At 38.6% G+C, this 24,527-nt stretch overlaps 1 protein-coding gene across 1 annotated transcript in view; it reads right to left on the bottom strand.

Annotated features, from left to right (window-relative positions):
* Positions 1 to 24,527, bottom strand: part of GRIN2A (glutamate ionotropic receptor NMDA type subunit 2A) — a gene marked incomplete at both ends in the record, with an annotated part of 174,296 nt that overhangs the window by 69,417 nt on the left and 80,352 nt on the right. Inside the window, one exon of the mRNA XM_082006717.1 lies at positions 7,191 to 7,783. Within this exon, the coding sequence (XP_081862843.1) occupies positions 7,191 to 7,783 (593 nt within the window). The remainder of the gene's footprint in view (positions 1 to 7,190; positions 7,784 to 24,527) is intronic.

Here is a 24,527-nt window from a genome sequence, read left to right as displayed (position 1 = left end):
GCCTTTAGAAACCAAACGGGTTGTGCGAACACTCTCAGCAAATGTCCCGTGGTCTTAAAAACAAGTTTAGAGACCGGAAGCACACACTGATTCAGATGCCCTTTCTTCTGGTTGCTCTGATATTTGCTCCTTCCTTTTTTTTTTTTTTTTAATAATGATAATTTTATGCAGATTCAGACTTTTAAAAGTAGAAATTCAGGGCTTGTCAGGCTCAGGAACAGAGCCAGCTCTGCGACGGCAGGCTGGTTTATAATTAGTGTGAAATCTACCTAGTATCCATCTCCCAAACAGATCACTGGCTGGGAAAGATGTAATGGGTAAGGCAGAGGCATTAATGAAAACATATCACTCCTAAGCTACCTCCAAAGAAAAGAACTTAGTTACTTGACCTGTACAATAAAGCATGCAGCCTGATAGCTGCGGGGAGCGGAAAGCCCGTGGGAGTCCTCGCTGCCAGGAGTTCAGACCCACATTTCCCACCCTCATCCTGCAGTCCAGATCAGATAATCAAATTTGATAAATTCCTCAGGTGCCATCGCTGGGGACTATCATTTTTTATTTATTGCTGCCTTCACCATGGGGCAGTGTTTCAAAGCTGTGACAACCGCAGGCCATGAAGAGAAACAGCAGACACTCAGGGAAATACAGGTTTCATAGAAGAAACTCTTTCCCCTCCTCTCCCAAAGAAGGGATTTCCAAACTGAAATTTAAAGCAGATGAAATGCGTCACAACCAATGTGTCATCTGGTGATATTTCTCTTTCCTCCAAACAGTACAAACCAACCGTTTTAATAATCTAGACAGCCAGCCTGTCTGGGCTTGGCATTCACCCAGCATCATACCTAAAAAAGCAGGAGTGAAGCCAAATTTTGTCTTTTCTTCTTTATCTTGTTGAGGCTCTGAACTGCTGGACTTCATTACTACAGTTCTACTGTGAAAGATACTTATAAATAGAAACCCCAAGACAAATTATTTGTCATTAAGAAACAGATTTCCTAAAAACAACTATAAAATTAAATCAAAAAATTATGAATGTAGAATATATAGTGTGTGGTCTGAAGTACATATAGAAATAGAAATAGATCTGCAATGGATCACTATTAAACAAGGTAGTGATGCATTATTCAAACAGTGAAGCTTCTTATAAAGACAATTTTATATCTTAGGCTATTTTATTTTCTACATTCAAATCCTTCACAGTGATGCAAAGAGCCTTTTCCTCTTCATGCCTCCTCCTCCTCCACTTCCCTCAGCCCTTGCTCTCCTGAATATAACTCTGCAACGATACCCTGCTTTGGAGCTGTATCTCCCTAGGCCTTGAGCCAGCATGGATGAATAAAATTTTGGGAACAATATGCTCTGTGACTGTGAAAAGGGAATGGCATGCCAGCTACTTGCACCTCCTGCCAGCTGCTCCTTAAGCATTAGTTGCCACTAGGTCTGGAAAAGTCATTTTGCCCCAATTCTGCCAGACAAATGACAAAACTCTTGGGGAGCCCTTCTGAAAGGGTGGCAAGGGGAGGGACCAAAATTAGAAAGGGTCCAGATGCCCGGGAGGGTGCTGCAGACTAGCATAACTCGTAAAACCCAGGAAGGTTTAGTGAGTTAATGTAATCAGCGGTAACATTTCATAAAAAGCACTAACATGGTTACATTTTGCTGCACTGCCTCAGAAACATCCCGAACTCTTCCCCGTGAACCTGCCTGGCTTTCTGCAAGGGGACACTGTCTGCAGCAGCTCCGCGTCCAAGAACCTTCACTTACATTTTGAATTTCAAGGCCTGAAGGCTGGCTCTGCTCAACTCCAGAGCAGAGGCCATGCTTGTTCTCTTGTTTTAAAATGTTTTTAATTATCACAAAAAGGGGAAAATGTTCCTAAAGCCCCTAATCTGGTAACTGTTTGGTACCTTCTGCTTCCTAAACTCACCTAACCTGGGAGACAATTCTGATACAGATTTTCTATTATTTCTTGAATCACTTCATGAGTAAACAATCACCATGTCGGAATCTCTTGCGTGGAGTGTTTTCCTCCACAACACCTATTTTGTTGCCAGTGGAGTTTACGTTTACTTTCAGAGGAACGTGACAACAGATTCATCAGTGCAGCTCCTACTGTATAATGCAACTATATGGAAAATGCCCTCATACTATAGAAGATGGCAATTACAGCACATGAATTAAAAGAAGTGCAAATATCTATTTGTTACTGTTTAAAATCTGCTCATCAGCAGTAAATTAGACGTTGTGTACCCCTGTGTACCAATCCAATTGCTACAATACTCTACTGGGTCTCCTGATCAGAAAGCATCCCCACACAAGTTCATGAGCCTAAGTGGGATCCTGCCACTTACAAAATATTTTCGTGTCTTGAGTGCCTTTCCTCATTCATTTTTTCAAGTTGACAATAATAATTTCTTGTAATCCAGGACGTCTGAAATTAGTTGTTACCATTAAATCTAGGACTGGCAGCTCAGTGTTTATTTGGAGACACCTGTCTAAATATATTGTCCTCCCTGGAAATCTGCTGCTCTCCACATCCCTGTGGCCTCAGCACTCCACAAAGGCTTGCAGCGTTGTTCATGCCCTCAGCCATTTAGGTGTATCATCCTCATTTGGATTTGCTTCTGTAGAGCAACATTGGCAGTAGTGAAACAAATCTACCAGTGTGCAAAAACCGAAACTTCTTTAAGCTTTAAAGTTACCAAAAATGAAGTACTAAATTGAAAATCTACTCAGATTAGCCATTTCTCTCCACAACACATAAGCAATGTATGTGACTACCGAAACATGCGTTACAGTCTCAGATCATCACCCTGCTTGCAATGCACTCCTGTAATCCAGTAAAACCACAGTGGGATCACAAAATGGGAAAGAGAGACAAAATATCCTGGAGAGTCTGGGGTGACTATAAATAACATTTGTTTATCTGCACAGCAAGTATGCTACTAGTGAAAAGGCATGTTGCTTCATATATAATTAGTTAAATAACGATACATCTTCAATCATACAATAAAGCAGATGATACTTATTTTTCCCAAGTCTTTTGACAGAACTTAAATGAACAAATCCTCTGCAAATCGGCTGTTGATCTCTATGCAGAAAAAACCAGATTTGCTGGATTATTCATCAAACCATTGTGTCTAATGCCTGATTTTGCTCAAAAGAAAAAGAGGAAAATTTATCTGTTATTGCTAAAAGCTGGGATCAAAATATTGGACTTGATGAATGAGTATCAGGACTAGAGAGACAGCATACCCTTGCCCTCTGAAGAAGACGCTGTCTCATAGCCATGCGGTAAGCTAACAGCAGCACAACAGCAGGGACAAGAAAATGAACCATGCAGTAGGCCATGGAAAGACACCAACATTAGGTAGCACATCTCAAAACACTGTTCCCACTGAGTCCCCAAGTTTTTAAAGTTGAGTGATTCACGGCAGGATCAAGTCAAGTATTTGTATCTGGCCCTTTGGACCTCACAGTGCTCCTGCTCCTGGGCTCGGTGATGACGAATAATGGAAACCGTGCTTGGGTCATCTCAATGACACACCTGCCGAGCGCAGTTTGGACAGCTTTCTAGCCCTACACCTTCACTACCGAAAGAAAGATGAGTCTCCAAATCCTGCATGACATTTGGTTGTATTTGGAAACTGAATGTAACTAAATGTAAACATGGCGTGGTAAATGTCTGACTACCTATGGACAGACACATCTTTTTGCTTTGCAGGTTAATGACAAGAGAGCAACAGCCTTGTCATCCCCATCCATCCCTGTACAGATCAGAGTGGTTGGAAATGTTGTTGTGAAATGTATCTCCCAGGGTTATGACTTTTACACACAACACGATTACTCTTCCAGACAAAACAGAAGTGCTTCTATTCACAAAGCAGCAGCATTTTCCATGACAACTGGCAGGGTTATTTTGTTTCACTGTTTATTTGCTTACATGTTTTCCTTTTTAGAGAGAGCGCAAGCATTTGTTCAACTGACATCGCATTAATGAGCTGCTAATTCTACCTATCCTGCTGTGCTAGTGGCAATATTTCACGCCGTGGGAGAATCTGGGTCTTACACAGATGGGAAAAGATGATCTGAATCAATACATACATATATGTATATATATGCATGTATATTCTTCAATGTGCTGAAAACGATCCCTGTATTTTATTTTAAATCCTTTATTCATAGGGAAAAACTAGTTTTCCCATGTGTATCAGAACTGAACATTGATCAAATAATTCCAAAAACTAAAGCAAACCTGATTTTTTCTGGGTCTAGAAAGCCAATAAAAGCATCTTAAAATTGCAGTGACAGGGGAAAGATAAATTGTGTGCTTCAAAACATATATATCTTCAAACCAATTTAATACTCAAAGGGTTTGAGAAAGAGGGAGGAGGCGCTTTCAATTCATGGCTTTCTTCACATAGAAATTCTTTACATAGAATTTCTTCATAAATGGAAATTAAAATTGCTATCTCGATGCGGGAAGTGGCACACAAAACATTACCAACCTCCATTTACAAGCAAATTAGCTATTATGGCATAGCCTTAGAACAGTATACTGGGTTTAAGGCTGAATTGGAATGTCATTATAATAGATGGAGTCTAAAACCCCTATTTTTTTTCTCCATTCTTGAGCTTGGTTTTGCTCAAGCATCGCCTCATGGAGCCTCCTGAGCTCACAAGCAGTGTGCCTTCATGCAACCCTATTTCTCCAGTGATTTCCAGCACAAATAGGGAGGCACAGTACTGCAGATCCCAGGTTCATTGGCTGTTTACAATTAATTTACCCCTTTTCATCGTGAGGATGCTCCAAAATCCTTTGTTCAAGTTAGCTCCTTAATACAGCATCATATACATTTATTTTGTAGTTTAAAATATAAAGCTGCACTATCTGTGGCCTGAAATGTGAAGATTACATTTCAGAATAAAACCCCAATTTAGGCATTGATTTGTCATATAAGGAAGAAACCTACAATTTGGTGATGAGGATAAGAAAGTACAATGAATTTACGTAATTCACCTTGGCATGGAGAGACTGGTCAGCTCCCAGAGATTACTTAGCACTGCTAAATGCTTGTACATACTTGCGTTTCCTGCAGATTGTATGTGACAAGAATAGTCTTGGGGAGTTATTACATAAGAAGGCCTATTTAAAGTTTATTCATTTTAGTGTAATTCTGACATTTCTAAATTAAAAACAGCCTGCTGCTTTTTCTTGTGGTGTTGGAGAAGCTCAAAGAATCTCTGGTATGGAAAATATAGTCTCACTTCATAGGTCAGTGTTTCGCGCTGGGAAGTGACTTCGTTAACCACGGTGCACTATATTACAACTTCTCCTATTAATAATTTCTATGTGCATCATGCACTGCACACTGCAGAATCTCCCGGTGAAGTCTAATCTCACTGTCCTAACACTCACAATCCCTATTCTTGTAGTCATACAGATTTAATGAGAAAAAAATGATTGTTTGAAGAAAGACAACTTATGCTGAATACTGAATACCTCACTCAGGTCCACACCAGTGTATTACCAACACAATGGGGTAGGAGTCCTTTTCAAAGCACGTTCAAGTTTTTGTGGCCCATCCAACTGAATCACAGTATTTTAAACACCAACAATACTGACAACAGAATACAATTTAACTTCACAGAAACTGGTGTTCACGTATTAATAGTGAACTTCTTTCTCTGTACAGATCCCACTGTTAAGGCACAGAATTTGGTTAATGGGATGCCATTACCTTCCACTTTTATCTGGCATCGTCAGCACATGCATCAAGAAGAACCGTATGAGGACTGCGTACTGGGCGCGGGTAGGACAGCCATCCCAGCAGGGCCTTCCAGCTGCCCTGCCCTGACACGAGTGACCTTGTGATGGCTTTCCCAGAGCCATGCTGGACTGGAGACCCAGCCCAGTGCTGCCTCCTCTCACTCCCCAGGGGCGAGTGGGGCAGCAGGAAAAGAATTACAGATTTTCTGCAACACCTCTGGTAAATTTGTACTTTCAGAGGCAGAGGCTTAGAAACAGGAAAGGGAAGACCAAAAAAAAGTGGTCGTGTCATACTAAAGGCAAGCCCTCTCTAAGGAGGACTGTGCGAGTTTCTGAACTTTGGTCACACTGTTTAGGAAATACCTGTATGAAATGTTAAAATCCATTTACTTGACAGCATTTGGCTTGTAAGAGCGCTTCTGAAGAATGCTGTGCACAACGATGCCATTTTCATGGTAAACAGCAACTGTTCTAGGACATCATGTGGCAATCAACCCCTAATCTAAATATGCACATACATCTCAGAAGATTAAAAATGTTCCACTGTCTCCTATATGAAATCAGCACTGACTTTCCTTCTTGTGCCAATTCCATCCTGCTTTTCTGTAGAGAGCACTTCATCTGCAATATTTGGTCAGAACAAATTTCATAAACACTGCTTAACAGCTTCTACATGAGATATTGTAAAGAGCTACCAAAAAACATGCAAGATTTCCTGTACTTCCTCTCACAAAGCAGATAAAGAAATGTATTACTGTGTGGCATGTATTATGCAACATTTTGGATAGAAGCAAAGAAGCCTGATTTAAACCTTGGCAGTTCCCATATGACAAACCGTTCTGAAAAAACTTCCATATCAACTTGGATTAATGCAGATTAATTTTTACAGTTATTCTAGTACAGGTGACAAAAATAAAATCCTCACAAGCAGAAGTGACAGATTTCAGTTATTAGGTGATAAAATCTGCCTGATATAATATTTCTATAATTTCCAGGGACACCTCTTTAGTGCTGCACATCTCGTCTTCTAAAAATATTACCAGGTTCCTGCTGATGCAAGTGATACAGGCACAGCCTCCAGAGCATTTTGGCAATTTTACCTCATAGCTAAAGCACACAACAGCACAATTTTATTAACTCAGCTTCATACCATCTAAGGCCAATTTCTGTCATCTTCTACATCAGATCCAGAGCAGTATTTATTCTCCAAAGCACATAACATCATTTCCATGTGCACGGTTATCAGTGCAGCAAGTCCTCTTGCATGTTCCCTTGGAACATCTGAAAATCATTGCTTAAAATGGGCATGATGGAATTTAAAAAAAACAATATTCTCCTTCAAGAAACACATAATGGCAATAGAATGGAAAATTACCAAGGTTATGTAGGGAAAAACAAACAAACAAACAATAAGCCTTACTTGTGCAAGGTGTGAGATGGCCGGTCATTTTTCTCCAGTTGTCCATAGCAGCTAGTTTTTGCTTCGGGAATGAAGGAGTATTTTTCCAGCATGGCTGATGCAGCAGTGGCAATAATCCCAAGGCCATCCCGTACACGAGCTTCTAAACTGTAGTCCCACTCATCGTAAGATGCTGAAATGAGTCCTGAAGGAAACTCCTTGGGAGTGATGTCAGTGTTACCACTAACCAGGCTGGGAACTATCCAAAAGAAATCATAGCCAGTAAGGCCCAGGGAACGAGCCTCATCGAGTATGTAGACAGCTTCGTCCTTGGAACAATATAGCAGGATGACAGATGAATGAATTTTCTTCAGCTGAATTTGGGTCTTGGCATCTCCAAAGGCGGTATCGAGTACAATGACATTCTGCATGTCCCAGCCCACAAAACTATTTTCCACCGTGGTCTTAATGACATTGATGAAGTCTCGATATCCGGGGAAGGTGGTGGTCACCAGAGAAAACACATGCCAGTCATAATCCTGCATGATCTTCAGCATGACAATGGCTTCTTGCTGGATGGAAGCCCCAAACTGGAAGAACGTGGACATCACATCCTAGAATGCCAAACAGAGTGAAGGGTTACAACTTTTGCACAAGTCTGAAGGGAATAGAATCTCTAATCCTTCTGCTTTCTTTGGTCCACCATGGCTACCTAATGTTCATTGCATTCAAATAACTTTCTGTGCTTTATCATATTAATATCATTAATAAGCAACACTGATCATAGGTACCAGGGCTAATTAAAATATTTGCCAAAGAGTGACAAACAGATAGTTATGCAGGAAATTTCTGAGTGCTCGGTCACTTGAAGACAACTCAAATCAGTACTTACTGAGGAAGCTCCCTAGAGACAGCCAGCCACTGTTAAACAATTTATCTCCAGCAGGTAGCTTTAGATTCATCAAACTTACTAGCAATGTGACCCAATAAATTCATATCAATTTTTAGTTACAATGGAAATAAATTGCAATGCACATGCTATATATATATGAAGAAGCTCTGTACTTCCAGGCCTAATGTCTGAGGGATACGTTATTTCCACATGTTCATTGGATTTGGTGGAAGCTGTCAAACTCTGCAGAAGTAGATTTACCATTCCCAGGTACTGAGTTCACTACTGTTCCTGGACTCACTACTGATCATGCTCCATTCAGAGCACACGGCCCATTGATGTCTGACGTAGAATTAAAGGATAGGACTCCAGGGACAACCTGCAAGCTGTTGATGTCCTTCTTAAAGGACTTAAATGGAAGTAAATTCAAAAAATGGCCTCATGGTCTGTAACTGGTAGCTGCATTGCCTGACACAGCTGTGTCAGGCAATAAGACTTGTTTCTAATATTTGTGTTAGGTTTTTACAGTATTCATAACATTTTATACAGCGTAAGGGCAGGTGCCTCTTAACAACATCTATCAGAAATAGGCAACACAATAGTACATTTTGCTGGCACTCCATTTACAAACATTTTCATTGGTCTATTTTTGCCAAGTTGCTTTAAGATCTAAATTTATTTTTGAATTTTACATTCTAGATTTATATACATCACAATTATTACAGTACGCTATATAATTTTTTATTCTCATTTTACTTCAGTATTTATTCCGAACAGGCAACTTATGTGCATCATTTTCAGATACAGAAAGCATGAACATCTACTGAAAGAAAAACTTATGATTTAAAAATAAGATATTAACCATGCAAGATATCTTATGTAGCCTTTAAAGGAGAGAGACACATGGTGCTTTTAATTTAAAGAGTTTTATGAGCGTGGTTGTGAACTGCTATCCTATTTTACACTTGCAAGGGACAGAAACAGATTAATTGACTTAGGTTTCATGGCAAGGTGGTGTTAAACATACAATTATTAGTGAGAACGGTAATTGAGCTCTACAAGTTCTGAAACCTCTTCAGAGCAAACTGAGTGTCTGTATTTTTTTAATAGAAGATGAGGAGTGTTATTACTTTCCAAGCGTTAAGAACTTGACACCAGGATTTTATATAGCTTGACAGCAATACAAGTCTTACGACTTGTGTCAGACCATGAAGACTGATATCAAAGGTACAAAATACACACCACTGGTGGCAATGAAGTCATCTGCCATGGCTGCTTTGGTACCTCAAAGATGGCACGTGGAATGCCAGCGCCAGATCTGCAGTGGTTTGCGGTTAGTCACAGGTGTTATAAAACATATTTGAGAGAAGAACTAAATTAGCAAGATTCAACTGCTGAATGCTTCTAGGGGCTATTTCCTGGTGACCTGCACTGTATACTTAAAAATAAACAAACAAGCCTTTCATCTGAAGACACAGCTAAAGAAACCCAGCCCACAGAAAGTGTGCTCAGAGTCAACATTTAATGGTTTAGTTACTAATCTACTATTACAAAGTAAATTAGATATCTAGAGACAATGCCACGAATCCGAGTTTGCTGTAGCTTCCTAATTGAACATTAAAACCTAATTGAACAAAAAAATATTGTCATGCAAAGTCAATGACTTAAGTTTTCTTCTCCAGCTCTTATCCTGGTTTTTACTTGTGATTATACTAAATGACAGTAAAAATAAGTACAATAATTTACAATAAGTTAAATAGATCATTTCCAGCGTATCCTTTCACTCTACCCCGTTTCTGTATATGGTTTATGGCTACTAGTGTAGTGGAATAATTCTTTCAAACAGTACATACACCTTGGTCCTTCAAGCATCACAAGGAACTTCTCCAATAAGGCAACTGAAGATGAAGACTTTGTGGGCAAAAACCAATGCACATGGACATTTCCAAGTGTGACCTTTCTAACTATTAAATACCAACTTTTAACCTAGAGCAGCCCTTGTCATCTTCCCTGGCCAAGAACGACAACCTTGTGCACAACGGCCTGTGTCACCATTACAGGAGTCTGACAACACAAACAAACTACTAAAAATAAATCCTTTCCTTTTGTAGACATTTTGTTAGAAAAATAGTTTATGAAAGGTTTATGAAAAGTTTACTTCTGTAAAGTTCACACCCATATTACATTAATAATTTTCACATAATTGTGAATGTGAACTTTAATCAAAATCAGGCAAGTAATATCAATTCGTGATCAGAATGATGAAAAAATTGTAATTATATGGTGAAAACAAGTTTGGGTTCAGTAAAAGTGGAGATACAAATATCACAAGTAAGATTCTCATCTGAAGAAATTCCTTGTAGCTCCACTGATTTCATGTGATGCTTTCATAGAGCTGAAGATCTGACTGTATGTGTTTACAATGAATTTGAAACAGATGGAAGATTACAAGCAAATTGCAGCCTTAGGAACTTTGGCAGATATTTAAATGCCTGTAAGGAGAATATTCAAGGACATATTACCCATTAAGTTGGAGGTGGGGGGGAGTTTAGTGAAGAAACAGCAAATAAATAAATAAAACTATAAGGGATTCAACTACTATATCCTTAACCATCTGCAGAACTGTTCATTTTGCTATTTTCAAAGCTTCACATTCTTCCTGAAGAGCGTTATTATTCCTTTGCTTTATACAGACTTAGTATTTTGTTACACATATAGAATTTAAGTGCTACTTTTCTATATTCAAAAGCAAACTAAGTTGATGTTTGAAAAAAACAGAATTATTCAGTTATGTTCATTTAACTGTCATCTTGTCATCTATCAAGTCATCTATCAAGATATCCATCTAAGTCATTGCTATAGGAATACAGTTATAATATCAGAGGTGTTTTAAATGCACGTCAGAAATACATTCTTTTTCTTTCCTCGTGGCCTCATCTATTGAGATTATTGGTGGAGGATGCAAGGAAGCTGTACCACTTATCCAATACAAGAAACTTTTATAAAAAGGAATTCCACAGATAAATCTCAAAGCATGAAAATCCCAAGATGTTACACTGATATGAGCAAAAATTTAGTTAGAAGCAGCTGTGGAAATTATTAACGCTTTATTTGATTTTTCTGTTCTAGCTGCTTAGCTGGATTCTACCGCAGTCATGTAAACAACAAACAGCAATGAAAAGAGAAGGAAAAGAACAAATGGAAACTCTTTGTTTCCTTCTGTCTTGCGCATGAACATATAGTTTATAGTGAAACATCTCCCCATGTGTTTCACGCCAGGAGGAGGTAATCCTTCAATTGTTTCTTGTTTAACATTATTCTTGAATTTTGTATCCAATATAAAATTCTGTCATTACAGGAGAAGGGCACTTCAGTGTTCCCATGCTTGTGCACAAAACAGAGCAGCTCTCTCTAGTGCTGTCATTTCATAGATTAATATATTCTAGTAAGTTGCTTTTTAATTAGTGTACTGAGTCTATAAATCTGTCGCTGTTGTCAGAATTGCACATTTCACTTCCCCAATTCCAACAAATTACAGGAATATTTCTCTTGAAACCTCATCCTCAGCTATTTTCATGACATCCTAGTTTCCTAGCTCCAGCCTTTCCATGAGATCAGCAGGGCATATTCACAGCTGCTGTAACAGCTGAGGTAAGCCTTGACAGTAGTTTCTGCCTACTAGGGAAAAAGCTGCAATAGCTGGTTAGTTAAAGAAAGAAACATTTATTATCTAAAATAGTATACCTTTTGTTAAATGAAAATGCAATGTTAAACCAGAACAAAATAGGGGTCAGCATAAGACCAAATCAATTTTCCACTTGGCAGACTTGTTGAGGACAGTTGTTTCTCTGGTAAGACAATATTATGACAAGAAGCAAAAACCAATATGAAACACGGTTTAAAAAGCAATCCAGAGGATTTTATTCTGCTAGAAACAAGATTATTATGACAGGACTACAAGTAGGACTTTAAAGTTATCTTAATTACTTCATTCTTCCTCACTCTGTATCTTCCAGAGATCCAGCAAAAATTATTTTTCTCCTATTTTACACCACTGTAACTTGTATATTCCATTTTTATATCAGATTTAAGGCATGTGGTGCTAGATCTACATATACAGTCCAAGCTGTTTCCTGTTTAATGAATTATAGTAGTTATTTGGCATTTTCGTTAAGACTAGAAAAACTGAAAGCCAGAGATTAGTCATGAATTTAAGCTGAATAACTTAGCATCACATCAAAAATACACAGAAGAAAATTATTAGTACCAATCTCAAATGTAGGTAAATAATGTATCTTGCAGTGTGTTAACTTGGTACCACTTTTCTTGGATTACTTGAAATGATGTAATAATCCCCAAGTAAACGGGAAGTGAATCGCGTCTATCTGTCATCAATATCTAGGTTTCAGCCATACAGTCTTCCTTCGTGGCACTATACAGACCCACGCAAAACCTTCAGTCAATGCAAAGACTGCAGTGGAGGAGCTGAAAGGAAAACCTTTCCTCCCAAGATACCTTCCACACTTCTAAACTCTTAAGTCATTAAATTCCTGCCTCTATTCATTAACAGTATACAACATGCAATTCCCAACACAAACATCTCACTGAGGCACCCAGGGAGAAAACTCCCCCGTTATCAGCATGGGAGCAATTTGGGGAAAATTATACAAAATTATGTACTTTCAGGCAAAGCAGAACATGTGAGGGTGGAAATGATTTACTAATTATTACAAACAGCAGAAAAGTCTTGCCTCCCAAGGACCTGTCGCTTCTCCGGCCTCACACATCGCAAAACCCTGCACGACTCCCGCCTGCAGGTTTCTCCTCTGATACCAACCTCTCCTCTGGGAGCTGTGCTCCTGCCCCTCCACGTGGGCTACGGAGCTGCCCGGGTCCCAGGCATCGCCCACCAGCCACCATCGCCCCCGTGGGACCCCCCGGCTGCCATCACCCTGAGGCAAGGCCCATGCCCAGCCCCAGCTGACACTGACTTGCTCCTTGCACTTGACCTGGAGCTGGACTAGTCCCCCTGTCCTTGTCCAGCAACGCCTGGACCCCCCATGCCAGCCCTCCCGAGGCCTGGGCTGAGCTGACCGGGAGGGAGGGGGCAGCAGGGGCTCTGCGGACGAGGGCGCGCAGGCTCCTGCAGCCCCTATACAATAGATTTTAAGTTCTCCAAAATTGTCCGTATACACCTGTGAATGTGTTTGCCACCAAGAAGACTAAGGCCTTCTAGCAGAGCTAGAAAAAGGATGGAAATTTTCTTACTCTAATTCAACTGGTGCAAATGTAGAGACACAAAACGTATAAAGGTCAACAAAAAGGACAAACCGAGGCCTTACTTTTTATTATCAAAGTTTGCTCTGGGAGAGGAACACTCAAGTTAGAAAAGGGCAGTAGCAAGCAAGGGAGTACATTATGGCTTTCCAACATCTGACATGTCCCCTTTTATTATTTCAAGGAATAAATATCAGAGAAACATGATTTTGAAAGGTTAGCACTGGCTTAATCAAGCATGTTCTTTCCCATTTCCAGAGGGAGCCTGCAGGGATTCATTTTGCAGAGGCTTCTGTATTTTCAGGTCATGGTTTTATTCTAAGAATTTTGCTAGATAACAGATAGGGTTTTCTGGTTTGATTTTATTTTGTCTTTAATATATCCATTTAATTTTATACTACCTGCGTGGCTTATCTGGGCCTGCTGCAAGAATTGAACTTTGTCACTATTTTTTCTATACCAGGATAGCAAATAAACGAATACAAAGGAAGGAGAACAGGGTTTCTACAGATCATCGCCGAGACCACCGGTTTTTGATCCTTTACATTCTTCAAATTATAGTGTCATGTCTAATGAATTAAAGCAACGCAACATGCCATCACAGTGAAACAACATAACTTAGTTATGGAAGAAGACTAGTTTAGCACAGAGCTCATGAACCGTTCCATGGGCTGGAACACACCGTCTGGGTTTTCGACGCATCTGGGTTTCCATCCACAGATTGCTCAAACACTGGAAATTGTGGCATCTCAGTCTGAGCTCCTGTTGAACCAGGACAGGCAAGTGATAAACGCTTTCAAAGGCTGAAATCACATCAACAAGCCTGTGACCAAACTTGATAAAATCCTGAAAAAATTCATGCAAACCAGCAGGGATTTTTGTGTGGTCATTTGATGAAAGGTTTATTCACAAGATGCCTCCTTCCTAGACAAATTTCAACTTCCACTGTTACAGAAATGTCTCACACTGTGAATACTTCAACGAGGAAGGGCAAAATTGTGATTCTACAAAAAGGCAGTGTGGAGCTATTTGGATGATAAACAGTTACTGTACAGCTTTTGCGATGAAAAAGAATCCCAACATATAAGGATTATGGATACCTGTAAGGAAGATGAGGGAGAATAAAGAGTATTTTCAGATAAATTATATTCGCTTTGTATGTTCAAATATTTCTTGAATATGTCAGTCACTCTTTAACCCATGCAGGATCATGCGGTGTTGTACATCAGTGTAAAGTGTTACCATTATCCTAAAATGTTTTTCTTTCATGGAGAAGATGAGATTTGTACAGAAGTTTCTAATTTCCTGTAAGTATTTCACTATGAAAACAAATCTTGAAAAATATGTGTGACCTCACAGATCAATTAGTTAGCAAGAAGGACAGATTTTATGCCATAGCTTATAGCTGAGTATCATTTCTCTTATGCCCCTTGTCATGACTGCAAATAAATGTTTTGCCATTTTTTATATTTAGGTGTCTGATTTTCTCATGGTTTGTACAAGCAGTGTCCTTCTGCTTTATTCATGTAATTAGTCAGCACTACACTGATACAAGTAAATAGTCTCTTGAAGAGCCCAAAAGGACGTAATTTTCCATGGGAAAATGCCTTTAAATTATCCATGCAGCACATCTTTCACCTCAAGGAACACCTGAGTTGACATGGCAAGCTCTTAAGACTGTCCTTTCAGTGAAAATTCTTCAACAGTCATTATGAATGATTGGGGAGCAATCAGGAAAGTTAATGACTTTTCAAAGACAGAGAAGGCAATTGCTGCGAAGATACTCCAACAATACTGGTGAAAGCAACTGGCTTTCTGCTGTATGAAAACATTCATCTGCCAACAATTCACATTTGATACATCACAACAAAGTTGTGGTGACTGTGTCAGAAGAAAATAGGGTCCTGATCCTGTTCTCCTCACAGCAACGTAAGAAAGTTTAGAACAAATTGATGATGATCTAGTCTGTACATTTTAACTACCTGGATGAGAACAATAAACAATGAAACGATGTTATAAAAAGGTAGAAACAAACCCAAACCACGATTTTACTGCAAAACTTTCAAAATGTACTTGTTTGAAGGAGGAAAGCCCAGACTTACTATCGGAAACAAAATAATTAATTTTTCAGAATCATACAAAGCTTTTCAGCAGGTAACAGAAATAAAAAGCATTAAGAGGGCATCAGTGAGCTTGTGAATTAGCCTGGTGAAAGGCCAAGACTCAGGAACTCCAGCAGGGAGAGACACAGCCACCTGAGGAAAGGAAAAGTCTGGATAATGTTCCTCTCCTAGTACTGGTATTTCATTGGAACTGACATAATTTTCCTCTAGAAATAAAATACTACAAAGACATAGGATTATTGAAGGATACCAGCCAAATGAGTCAGATAGGTTTCTGTAAAATAAATAAAAATCTTGGTATGTAGATTATCCATCCCCACTATCCAGCTCTCTCACGTTCACACTGGGGCATTATTTACCAATGTTCACGTTTCATACCAGTATTGAGATACTACATATTTACTACCAAAACAATATGCTGGGCTATGTGGAATTTCTCACCTTCCTCCAGTTTCAGCCTGTGATTATAGAGAATTATCTATCAAATCAATTAGTTCATTTACTTTGAACCACATCTGCTCCCATAGGGCCATCAGAGATGAGCTTCTCTTGATTCATGGGCAATTTGGGAAACTTTAATGGATATAAAATCAAAGCACTTAGTTTACAGCGACATATTTTTTCTTGGAGCAGACAGATAGTTATAGTTATAAATCGTGATAACAATCCTGCTGTTAACAGCCACGCTTACTGAAAACAACCTTGTATATGGGGTTTAAACGTCCGGTTTCAAAATGAGCCCTTGATGAACAGGTACAGGCAGATGGATCTCCAACACAAAGAAAGATTCTAAAACTTCCAAGGAACTCCAAAAAGAGAAACAAATTAAAAAGCAGTGTTTTCTCTCCCTCTCTCAAAAAAAGTGAAGCATGCTAATCTGTATTTTTTAAGTTTTTGTTAAAAAAAATTCCATTCTAATAGTTTACTCTTACAGATTTTACTGCCTCAAAGTGTTATACCATTAGTCTTTAAAAAAGCACAATGGCCACATTTTGTCTCATTAACAGCTTTTTACAGCACCAGCCTAATTAATGATTTATTTTTTTTTCAAAATCAGTCACATAAATCAATTTTGTTTTACCCCAGTCATAAGTTTAAACATGCACACAAATTATTGTGAGCAGTCCACAGGACATGCTAGAATCCAATTTTTTGGATCCATCTTTTGGGGTACCTGCTAAATTAAAATATGTAGATTTGGTAATATTTTTTCTGTTTAATGGTAAAGTTTTAGCGAAGCAAAATTTCATGTGTTTACATTATTATTCCTGTGGAATCAAAAAACGTAAGTTGTTTGAATAGCTCATGGAAATTTTCAAGGACCAATGTTATGCAATAATTCATCCTGGGGGCAAATTTTCATTCCAGCTATTTGGTATCTAACATGCTAACCATTTCACTTAACTATAAGATGACATCAGAGAGTAATTTAGATACATACTGCATACCCCCAACCTACAGGAAAAGCGGTTCAGAATAAGGGTTTAGTGTGGTTGAGGACAAGTATAATTCTCTGTTCAAATTTTCTATCTTATCTAGTACAAATATTGTACAAGATGATCCTTCAATAACTGCTTACAGTTCATGCATCAACAAAAATTGTGAGAGGATTTTCATACATTTTTTACCATTCGGAGCTTTAAAACCAACACCATCCAAATTTACTAATCCTGTAAACAGAATCAAAACTTTACTTACCCACAATAACATTTAAATATGCTATGGCCAAGAATCCAGCATTAAATCCAGAATCAGTAACAACTGATTATTTAATGGCAGTCGAATCGAGCCAAATAGGCTGATCGAGTATGTATTGCATGTGTGCATCAATGCCATACACTATGCAGAAAGATATGTATAATTAAATATGAATAAAAATGCCTTAAGACATCATCTCCTTATCTGAAAACATTTGGTCTCCATTGAATGCTAAAATACTTCTCACTTGTGTTGGCATGAGAAGCCAGAAAACCATTAACTAAGACATTTCCATACATGTACACTTAACAAGTAAAAACGAAGGCAACAACCAACCTCCCCCTCCACCCCCTTTCACCAAATGGTGAGTATAAACTATTAAGCAAATAAAAGAAATATAAAGCAAATTTAATTTTTTACTGCGTACTTGTTAACTGTGGGCTTTTCCTTTATGAGCCAGGACTCTTGGACTAGCCACCTCTGTGTAACTAGTCTGCTTCAGCGGCACTGCGCTGAAGAGAGAAACCCAAGAGGAAGAGGCTAGCTGGGGAGGACAAACAGGCAGGCAGATGCGAAGGAAATCTTTTAAGAAGAAGGCTAAATGGAGTTCAAGGAGCTGTTCAGAGCAGCTTTCCATGGCAACAGAGATTTGTGGGATAGATTCAAATAGCAGAGGAAGATTAGACAAGAGATTCAATATTTTTTTTCTCTTCAAGAAGACACATGCATTTGGGTTCCCCAGGTAGTTTGGGTGCTAAACAAGAAGAGGTGCAAACCTGACTCACCTGCCTTTGGAAGGCAAAGTCACAAAAACATTGTAAGTTATCTGAAGCATGCATGCTGCTTTTAAATTCTTCTAGAAGGAAGTGTTTCAAAATACTCAGTATGCTCCTTTGCTTTCAGGTACAATCAGCAGATCTGAAGAAGACAGGGTACTCAAAGGAGATACCATTCATGTTTATCCTCTATATTCTCCTCTTTAGGCATCACCTTTGGCCTCTGGGCAAAGCTATAACTGCTCTTCTGTTATGCTAATAGAAATTACACGCTTTCTCAAAGTGAGTGATCAGCCCATCGGTCTAGCAATGAATATCCTTTCCCATTGTACAGTTAATAGCAGCAGGCCAGAAGTAAATTCAGTTACAGAATTTGATATGTACGATCTGTATCAGTACTGCTGTATCACCCTAGCTCAAGCCGAGAGGGTGGCTAACTGCATATCTTAGAATGAATCCTACTGCTTAGTCCAACAATGGATGATGTTTCACTGGTATTCATTGCAGAACCTTCGAATAATCATAGCTGAAATGACAAAGCACAACACATTTGTGTTAAAGTAGTTGCAAAGTCTCCAGTACTGAGAGCTACTGCATCCAAACTAGAAGAAACATAGGAAGAATGTGGAATTCAGTTGCAGGCAGATACAACAGTTTTGCAATATCAAGGTGCTAACCAGGCAAGGACATGAGCGTTCACCATTGCACTCTGTGACGGATGGTAATAGAGATACGCAGACAAAACCTGTTGCACCTACTTTTTCTGACTCTACCCACACTGTTTCACACCTTTGACTTAAATCTACATTTTCCTTTTGGCATTCTGCTTAAGGATGCATCGACTTATTTAGTTGCAAGAATATCAGACATCAAGAGATTTGCCGGGCATTATTCCCATGAGCAAATAATATTCCAGGCAGAAAAGCTTTACCAACATATATTCAAATTACTGAGATTTTTATATGGGCAGTAAAACTATTTCTTGTATGAAATACCTTCGCTCAAGTTACTATTCCTTAGTTAAGTAGAGGCAAAATATTTTTAAGCATGGTTTCAATTTACAGTAAATATCAGAAAGAAAACTTAACTTCAAGAAAGGAAATGTTCAAAATGCTAAGTTTAGGTCCTTAGAAGGCATAGTAATTCTTTCTAGAAATTATTACAGATTTGACTAGAGAGATATATATACTGCACTGCTATAGTAAACTGAGTATCTAATTTCCAGCTATAAAAAAAAACATGTTTGTACAATGTTCAGTACAGTGTGAAGAGGACTGAAACTATCTTCCTTAACCTGCACAATATCTTCATACTCTGAAGAGACATAATAACCCTCGTACTGAATACAAATCAGTAACAAAACATACAGGTTGATGTTTTAATACCAGAAATTTTTATTAGTTGCATTTGACACTATGCATATTGCTATTTCCTAGATAGGTACAGCACCACACAAATCAATGACTTTATAGATTCCTATGAAAATATAAAAATAAGCTTCAGAGTTTTTCTAACCTAGGTAGGAAACATGAAAAAATTTTAACTAATCTTAGCGTAGACTACAATAGTTAATAGATTTTTTCAAGTATCTGTAATGCAACTAAATTGTAAGTACCCTGACATCTAAATTCAATGGGAGCTCAGGGTGCTCAGCAGCCTCCAAAGGTGGGTATGCTTATGCAGAAAGGACTATCTGCACAGATGTGAGAGTTCGGCCATGCCCAATTTAAACATTTACGCTACTACATGTGTCCTCAGGAAAGTGTTTAAATACTCCGTTAACTGAAACAGATTGTCTACCAACACGAAATGGGGGTCCTTGCTCATTTTCATTAATGGAGCTGTGCATCAAGGGGATTCAGATACCAATCCTTTGGGTGCCTTTGAGGAAAAAAATCCTTTTGTGTAGGATGGCTAACAAACAAAACACCCGTTCTTACAAGTGCCTTCAGTTCCACACATGAAAGATGAGTACTCATTACATTTCAGGGACCTTATGTAACAAAAATTCTTGTTAAGAAAGTTGCAATTGCAGCTTAGATTTCAGTGTAATAGGCACAAGGGATTGTGCTTTGCCTTAAACTAGTGTATCTTGATTTGTCTCCATTTGTGTCCCCTAGTGCCATACCCTAGAACAGCAATTTTAAGTTTACAGACTACAAGATTGCTCTTCTTTTGCAGGTCCTTTAGAAAGGACTTTCTGGTCTCCAAAATCCAGTCTGAAAAATACTGAGACTTGAAAGCAGCATCCTAGCCATTTCCATCTGATACTTGCTATTCACAGAAGGTGTAACATTCCACTATGATTAAATACCTTATTAAAATAAGTATTTTATGATTGATTCTCAAACTTGACACGTCATACTGGGTCCTGATGTACTGCCGAAAAGAAAAAGCCATGACCTGATTTTTTGCAATATACTCCACCAAAACTGCTGGAATAGGGTGAAATGTGGAAGAACAGAGGAAGATTTCACTGCACACTTCTCACTAGGCAGCTCTGGTACTCCTTTCCATGAATCATAATTCTCTATACAAAAGCAATGCGACTTCGAGTTTGCCAGATGATGGTATTTCATGTTACCTTAACAGATAATTAACAGAAGATGAATAATGAAGCTGAACCAAATCTCCCCCTTTGATGCAAGGAAGATGTATCTGTGGAGCAAGCAGGGATTGTCCTGTGTTCAGGAGCAGATACAGCTCGTTTTAGGGAGAAATGTGTTGATTTTCCAAATCCCTAATAAATAAGGCAGTCTTCCTGCACAGTGTGTATTGAAAGTTGGAAAAGAAAATAAAAATGAGATGTAAAAACTATGACATATCGCTTAACGTGCTCCATTCCACCCAAAGTGAATCGCTCCCCGAGTCCAAGCTCTGCAGGAAATGGATACCTGGCTGGATGTTCACCCGAGATCTGTGATTGCTACAACTGCAAGAGTCTGTCAGTTCATTAGAAATCTCAGAGAAACAATCAGAAACAAGTTCATGTAGAGAAAAGCTCTGTTCTGATTGTCCCTGATTTCTATGGGAGTAAACTCGATTGCTGAAGATCAGGTACTAAGAATGGAAGTGTCACTATAAAACGTGCAAAGAACAAATGACCGTGTTTGCATTACCAAACACATGCTGCAGGGAATGTGCCAACATCCCACAATGTGCATCTTTTATTTCTCTGTTCAGCTTTCCTTCCACAGGGCAGCCTGGCACAGGCTTCAAAATCACTGGCAAGGAATTCAGAATCACTGAGCTACTGCAAAGGACCTTGGATAACAGGAGTGGAGGAAAGGAGCAAAATCCTGTCCATTGAAAAGTGAGCAGTTCCTCAGCCTAGGCCTGGACAAGAAGGGTAGATATTAGAAAGCACCACAAAAGAGGAAGAGTCGGGTGTGCAAGTACCTACTGGCCCATGGGCTGTGCCTTCCTGCTCCCAACAGACACTTGCTAGACAACCCACAAGTAAAAATTTCATCTACAACACTGCCTCTGAAAGCTGTTTCTGGCGACAGCTCAGCTATTTCCAACACATCCTATACCAGTGCTGCTGTCCAGAGCTGACAAAGAGCCAGAGACAAACATTCAGCATGTTGGAGACACCATTAGAAATAGATGAATAACGCAAAACAAATTAACTCCCTCATGGGTAGCAGCAGATATTTTATTTCACTATTTGTAGATCATGTTTTATTAATTGACATTTGGACAACCACTGGTTCTTGACAAAAATATTAAGGATGAAAGTTTTACTCAATTTTAAATGAAACACCTTAATTTGAAAACACAAAAATGAAATCCTCTGTCACTTGAATTCGTACTCTCAGAAAAAAAAACCATAGAGCAGAAGTAATTCAGTGCGACAGGTGACTGGACACAAATCACAAACAGTTAAGGAATGCCACTTAAAAAAGCCCATTTTCTTAAAGTTAATCATCCTTATTATTAAACAAATAAGAATAACACAATTTTAAATAAAATCAGCGAGGACCAGTAAAAGTAAACTTGGATGGATCACTAAACTACAGCAGTAATTATCCATTATTCTTAGTAATGTAGCTTAGACAGCAATAATCTGCCTGTCGCTTCAGACTGTGTTTGCACAATGACTGTATCATAAAAAGGCATTTTCACAAAAGCTGCAATTCAGCAGCTATCAATTTTCAAAGATATAACAGGTTTCCTTTGTAATAAAGAGTACAGCCTTAGAATAAGCAAGTATAACACATTTCCTTACAAATCTTCCCTCTTGGAAGATTTATTTACCCCCAGTAATATGGAGAATAATTTAGCACAACTCATGTTACGATACATCTAATGAAGTGTCTTGAAACCATCCGTACAGAAATAGTTTCTAGTCTCCTTCTAGTGACAATAAGTCTGGTCCAAAGGCGGTTTTACTACTACATATGAATGATGTGTTGCCATACATACCCATAATACAGGATATAACTGTACTCATTTTATCTCTGTGTATCAAATGATAACACATCATCTGATTGTGGAAAAAAATTAAAGCTGAAAAAAATGGTAACTTCTATTGTAGTCTGATAAAAATTTCAAACTTGTAAAATATACTATGTATAGAATTATGTACGCTGAAAGACTTCTGCATACTGAGTGCTTCATCCCTCTCCAGGAGATTAAGCAGCATGTTTTCCTTTGATTTTTTTTTTTCCCCAATGAATCTCATAAAGGAGTTACATTTATTATTACACAGTCACTCCATAGAAAGAAGACACACTAACATTTTCTTGCTTACCATGAAAATATCAAACAGCTTGTGGTAATCAGTTAAAGCATTCTATTTGTTTTTTTCTATGAAAAAATGTTTTTCTTACAACCTCATCCAGACCCCCAAGAAAGAACAGATTTTATGGAGTATTGATGAGCAAAATTCAACATAAAGCACAGGATTAAGTATAAATAAAACTAACACCATTAAAATAATATACAGACGCTTGGTGCTACAGCAGAAATAAGCATATATGGAAAAGTATTGTCTGCTTACAAGGAAGGACTCAAATTATTACTTGAAAATGAGACTACTAAATCAAAAAGAGAGCTCAACTGAGCAATGATATTTGTACATACATCGGTGCATTCGGAAATTAAATGGATGCATAAGGGACATTCTCATTAACTCATATAAATTGGTATACAATGAGCAGAAGAATTTGAGAATACAGTGCTAAAAATAATTGTAGTTTCTTCAGCAAACAAGCAGAAAAGATACAAATGGGGCCTGATTGCTAACACCACTCTATGTGGGAAGACTTTGTCATCTCCTCAGTTTCTTTCAGAGAACTAGTTAAACCCACACCGGTGCGTTATGAAGCCCACAGCTAGGTGCATATTCCTACTCATGAATATGAGGCAATTTCCCAAATTATTTAAACATTTTCACGGTTTCTTAACACCTTTAACACAGACCTCTTCCCACCCACACCAACCGAAGAATACATTTATATGAAAAGAGAGCACCTTTATTTATTGCAAAGCTTAGGACAAAACCCTGCCCTATTCAGCAAGATGGGGCCCATGCACTTAAACTCTTCAGGATCTCCAGAGAGACTCAGGGTATCTGACGACTAAGAGGAGTAAAAGTTTAGTTAGCCAATGTGATTGTCGGCTATATACTCATAAACTAGTGTCATTTATTCCCCTCACAACACAAATCAAATCAGTCAACCTCTTTTATGCTCATCACCTGGTTTTCAGAGCCCTGTCTCTACACAGAGACTAGTATGTGGTCCCATATTCACTGAGAACTTAATGTATGTTTTTTTGAAAGAGTGTGTTGACCAATTTCTATGTACTGGAGTACTATACAAAATTGGGGGGGGGGAACGGGACACAGATGACAAATCTAAATCATTACAAGTAAGCCATGATCCTTAAATAACTGCTGTGGGAAAGCATAGCAGCACCACCATTTCCAATTTATAGCTAACCATAGGACATCTTGCTTGAATAGAGCTTTCTACAAATGATGTTAGCCTTTGTATTACTATTTGAATTACTGTTACTTTCTTGGCAAGGTATGTGACTCAACCACTAGACCTTCAGAACAAGTATTTTAGCTTCTAATCAAAGTTCGTGAGAGCACACTGCCCCAAGACCTTCTCATTAACATGTTTTGCCATTGCATAAGCTCTGTACTCCAAGATCTATAGACTGGGAAATCTTGTAAATCATGAGAACAGCCAGCTTGTCAGACTTTGCTCAGATTTCTCAGGCCAATGAATGATAATCAATATTAAAGCCAGCTGTGTTTAAAGCTATTTAATCGATGTGACCCATCCCCCCTTTTTTATTGACCTCTAATTTGTTACCTTCCATTGGCAGATGTCATGCTCGTGGTGCAGCTGGAAGAGATTCATGTGAATAGTTCTTGGTTGCTTCCGTGCAAAATCAGTCAGGTTGTCTTAAACAGGCTCTCGTGTCTCATTCATCTTAAAAATGGCCAGCTCTGCTCTGAAGATGATGAAAGGTGTGCAGTGATTTTCAGTGCTGCCAGAGCAGTAACCTCAAAGGAGAGGGATCGTATTGAACACTAGAAGGACTGGAGCAAAGGATGCAGACTGGAGTGCCAAAT

Source organism: Phaethon aethereus (genome assembly GCF_964289735.1).
Source record: "Phaethon aethereus genome assembly, chromosome: 15".
Lineage (NCBI taxonomy): Eukaryota > Metazoa > Chordata > Aves > Phaethontiformes > Phaethontidae > Phaethon > Phaethon aethereus.
Note: the sequence above shows the minus strand (reverse complement) of the source record. Positions and strands in the feature narration are given on the sequence as shown.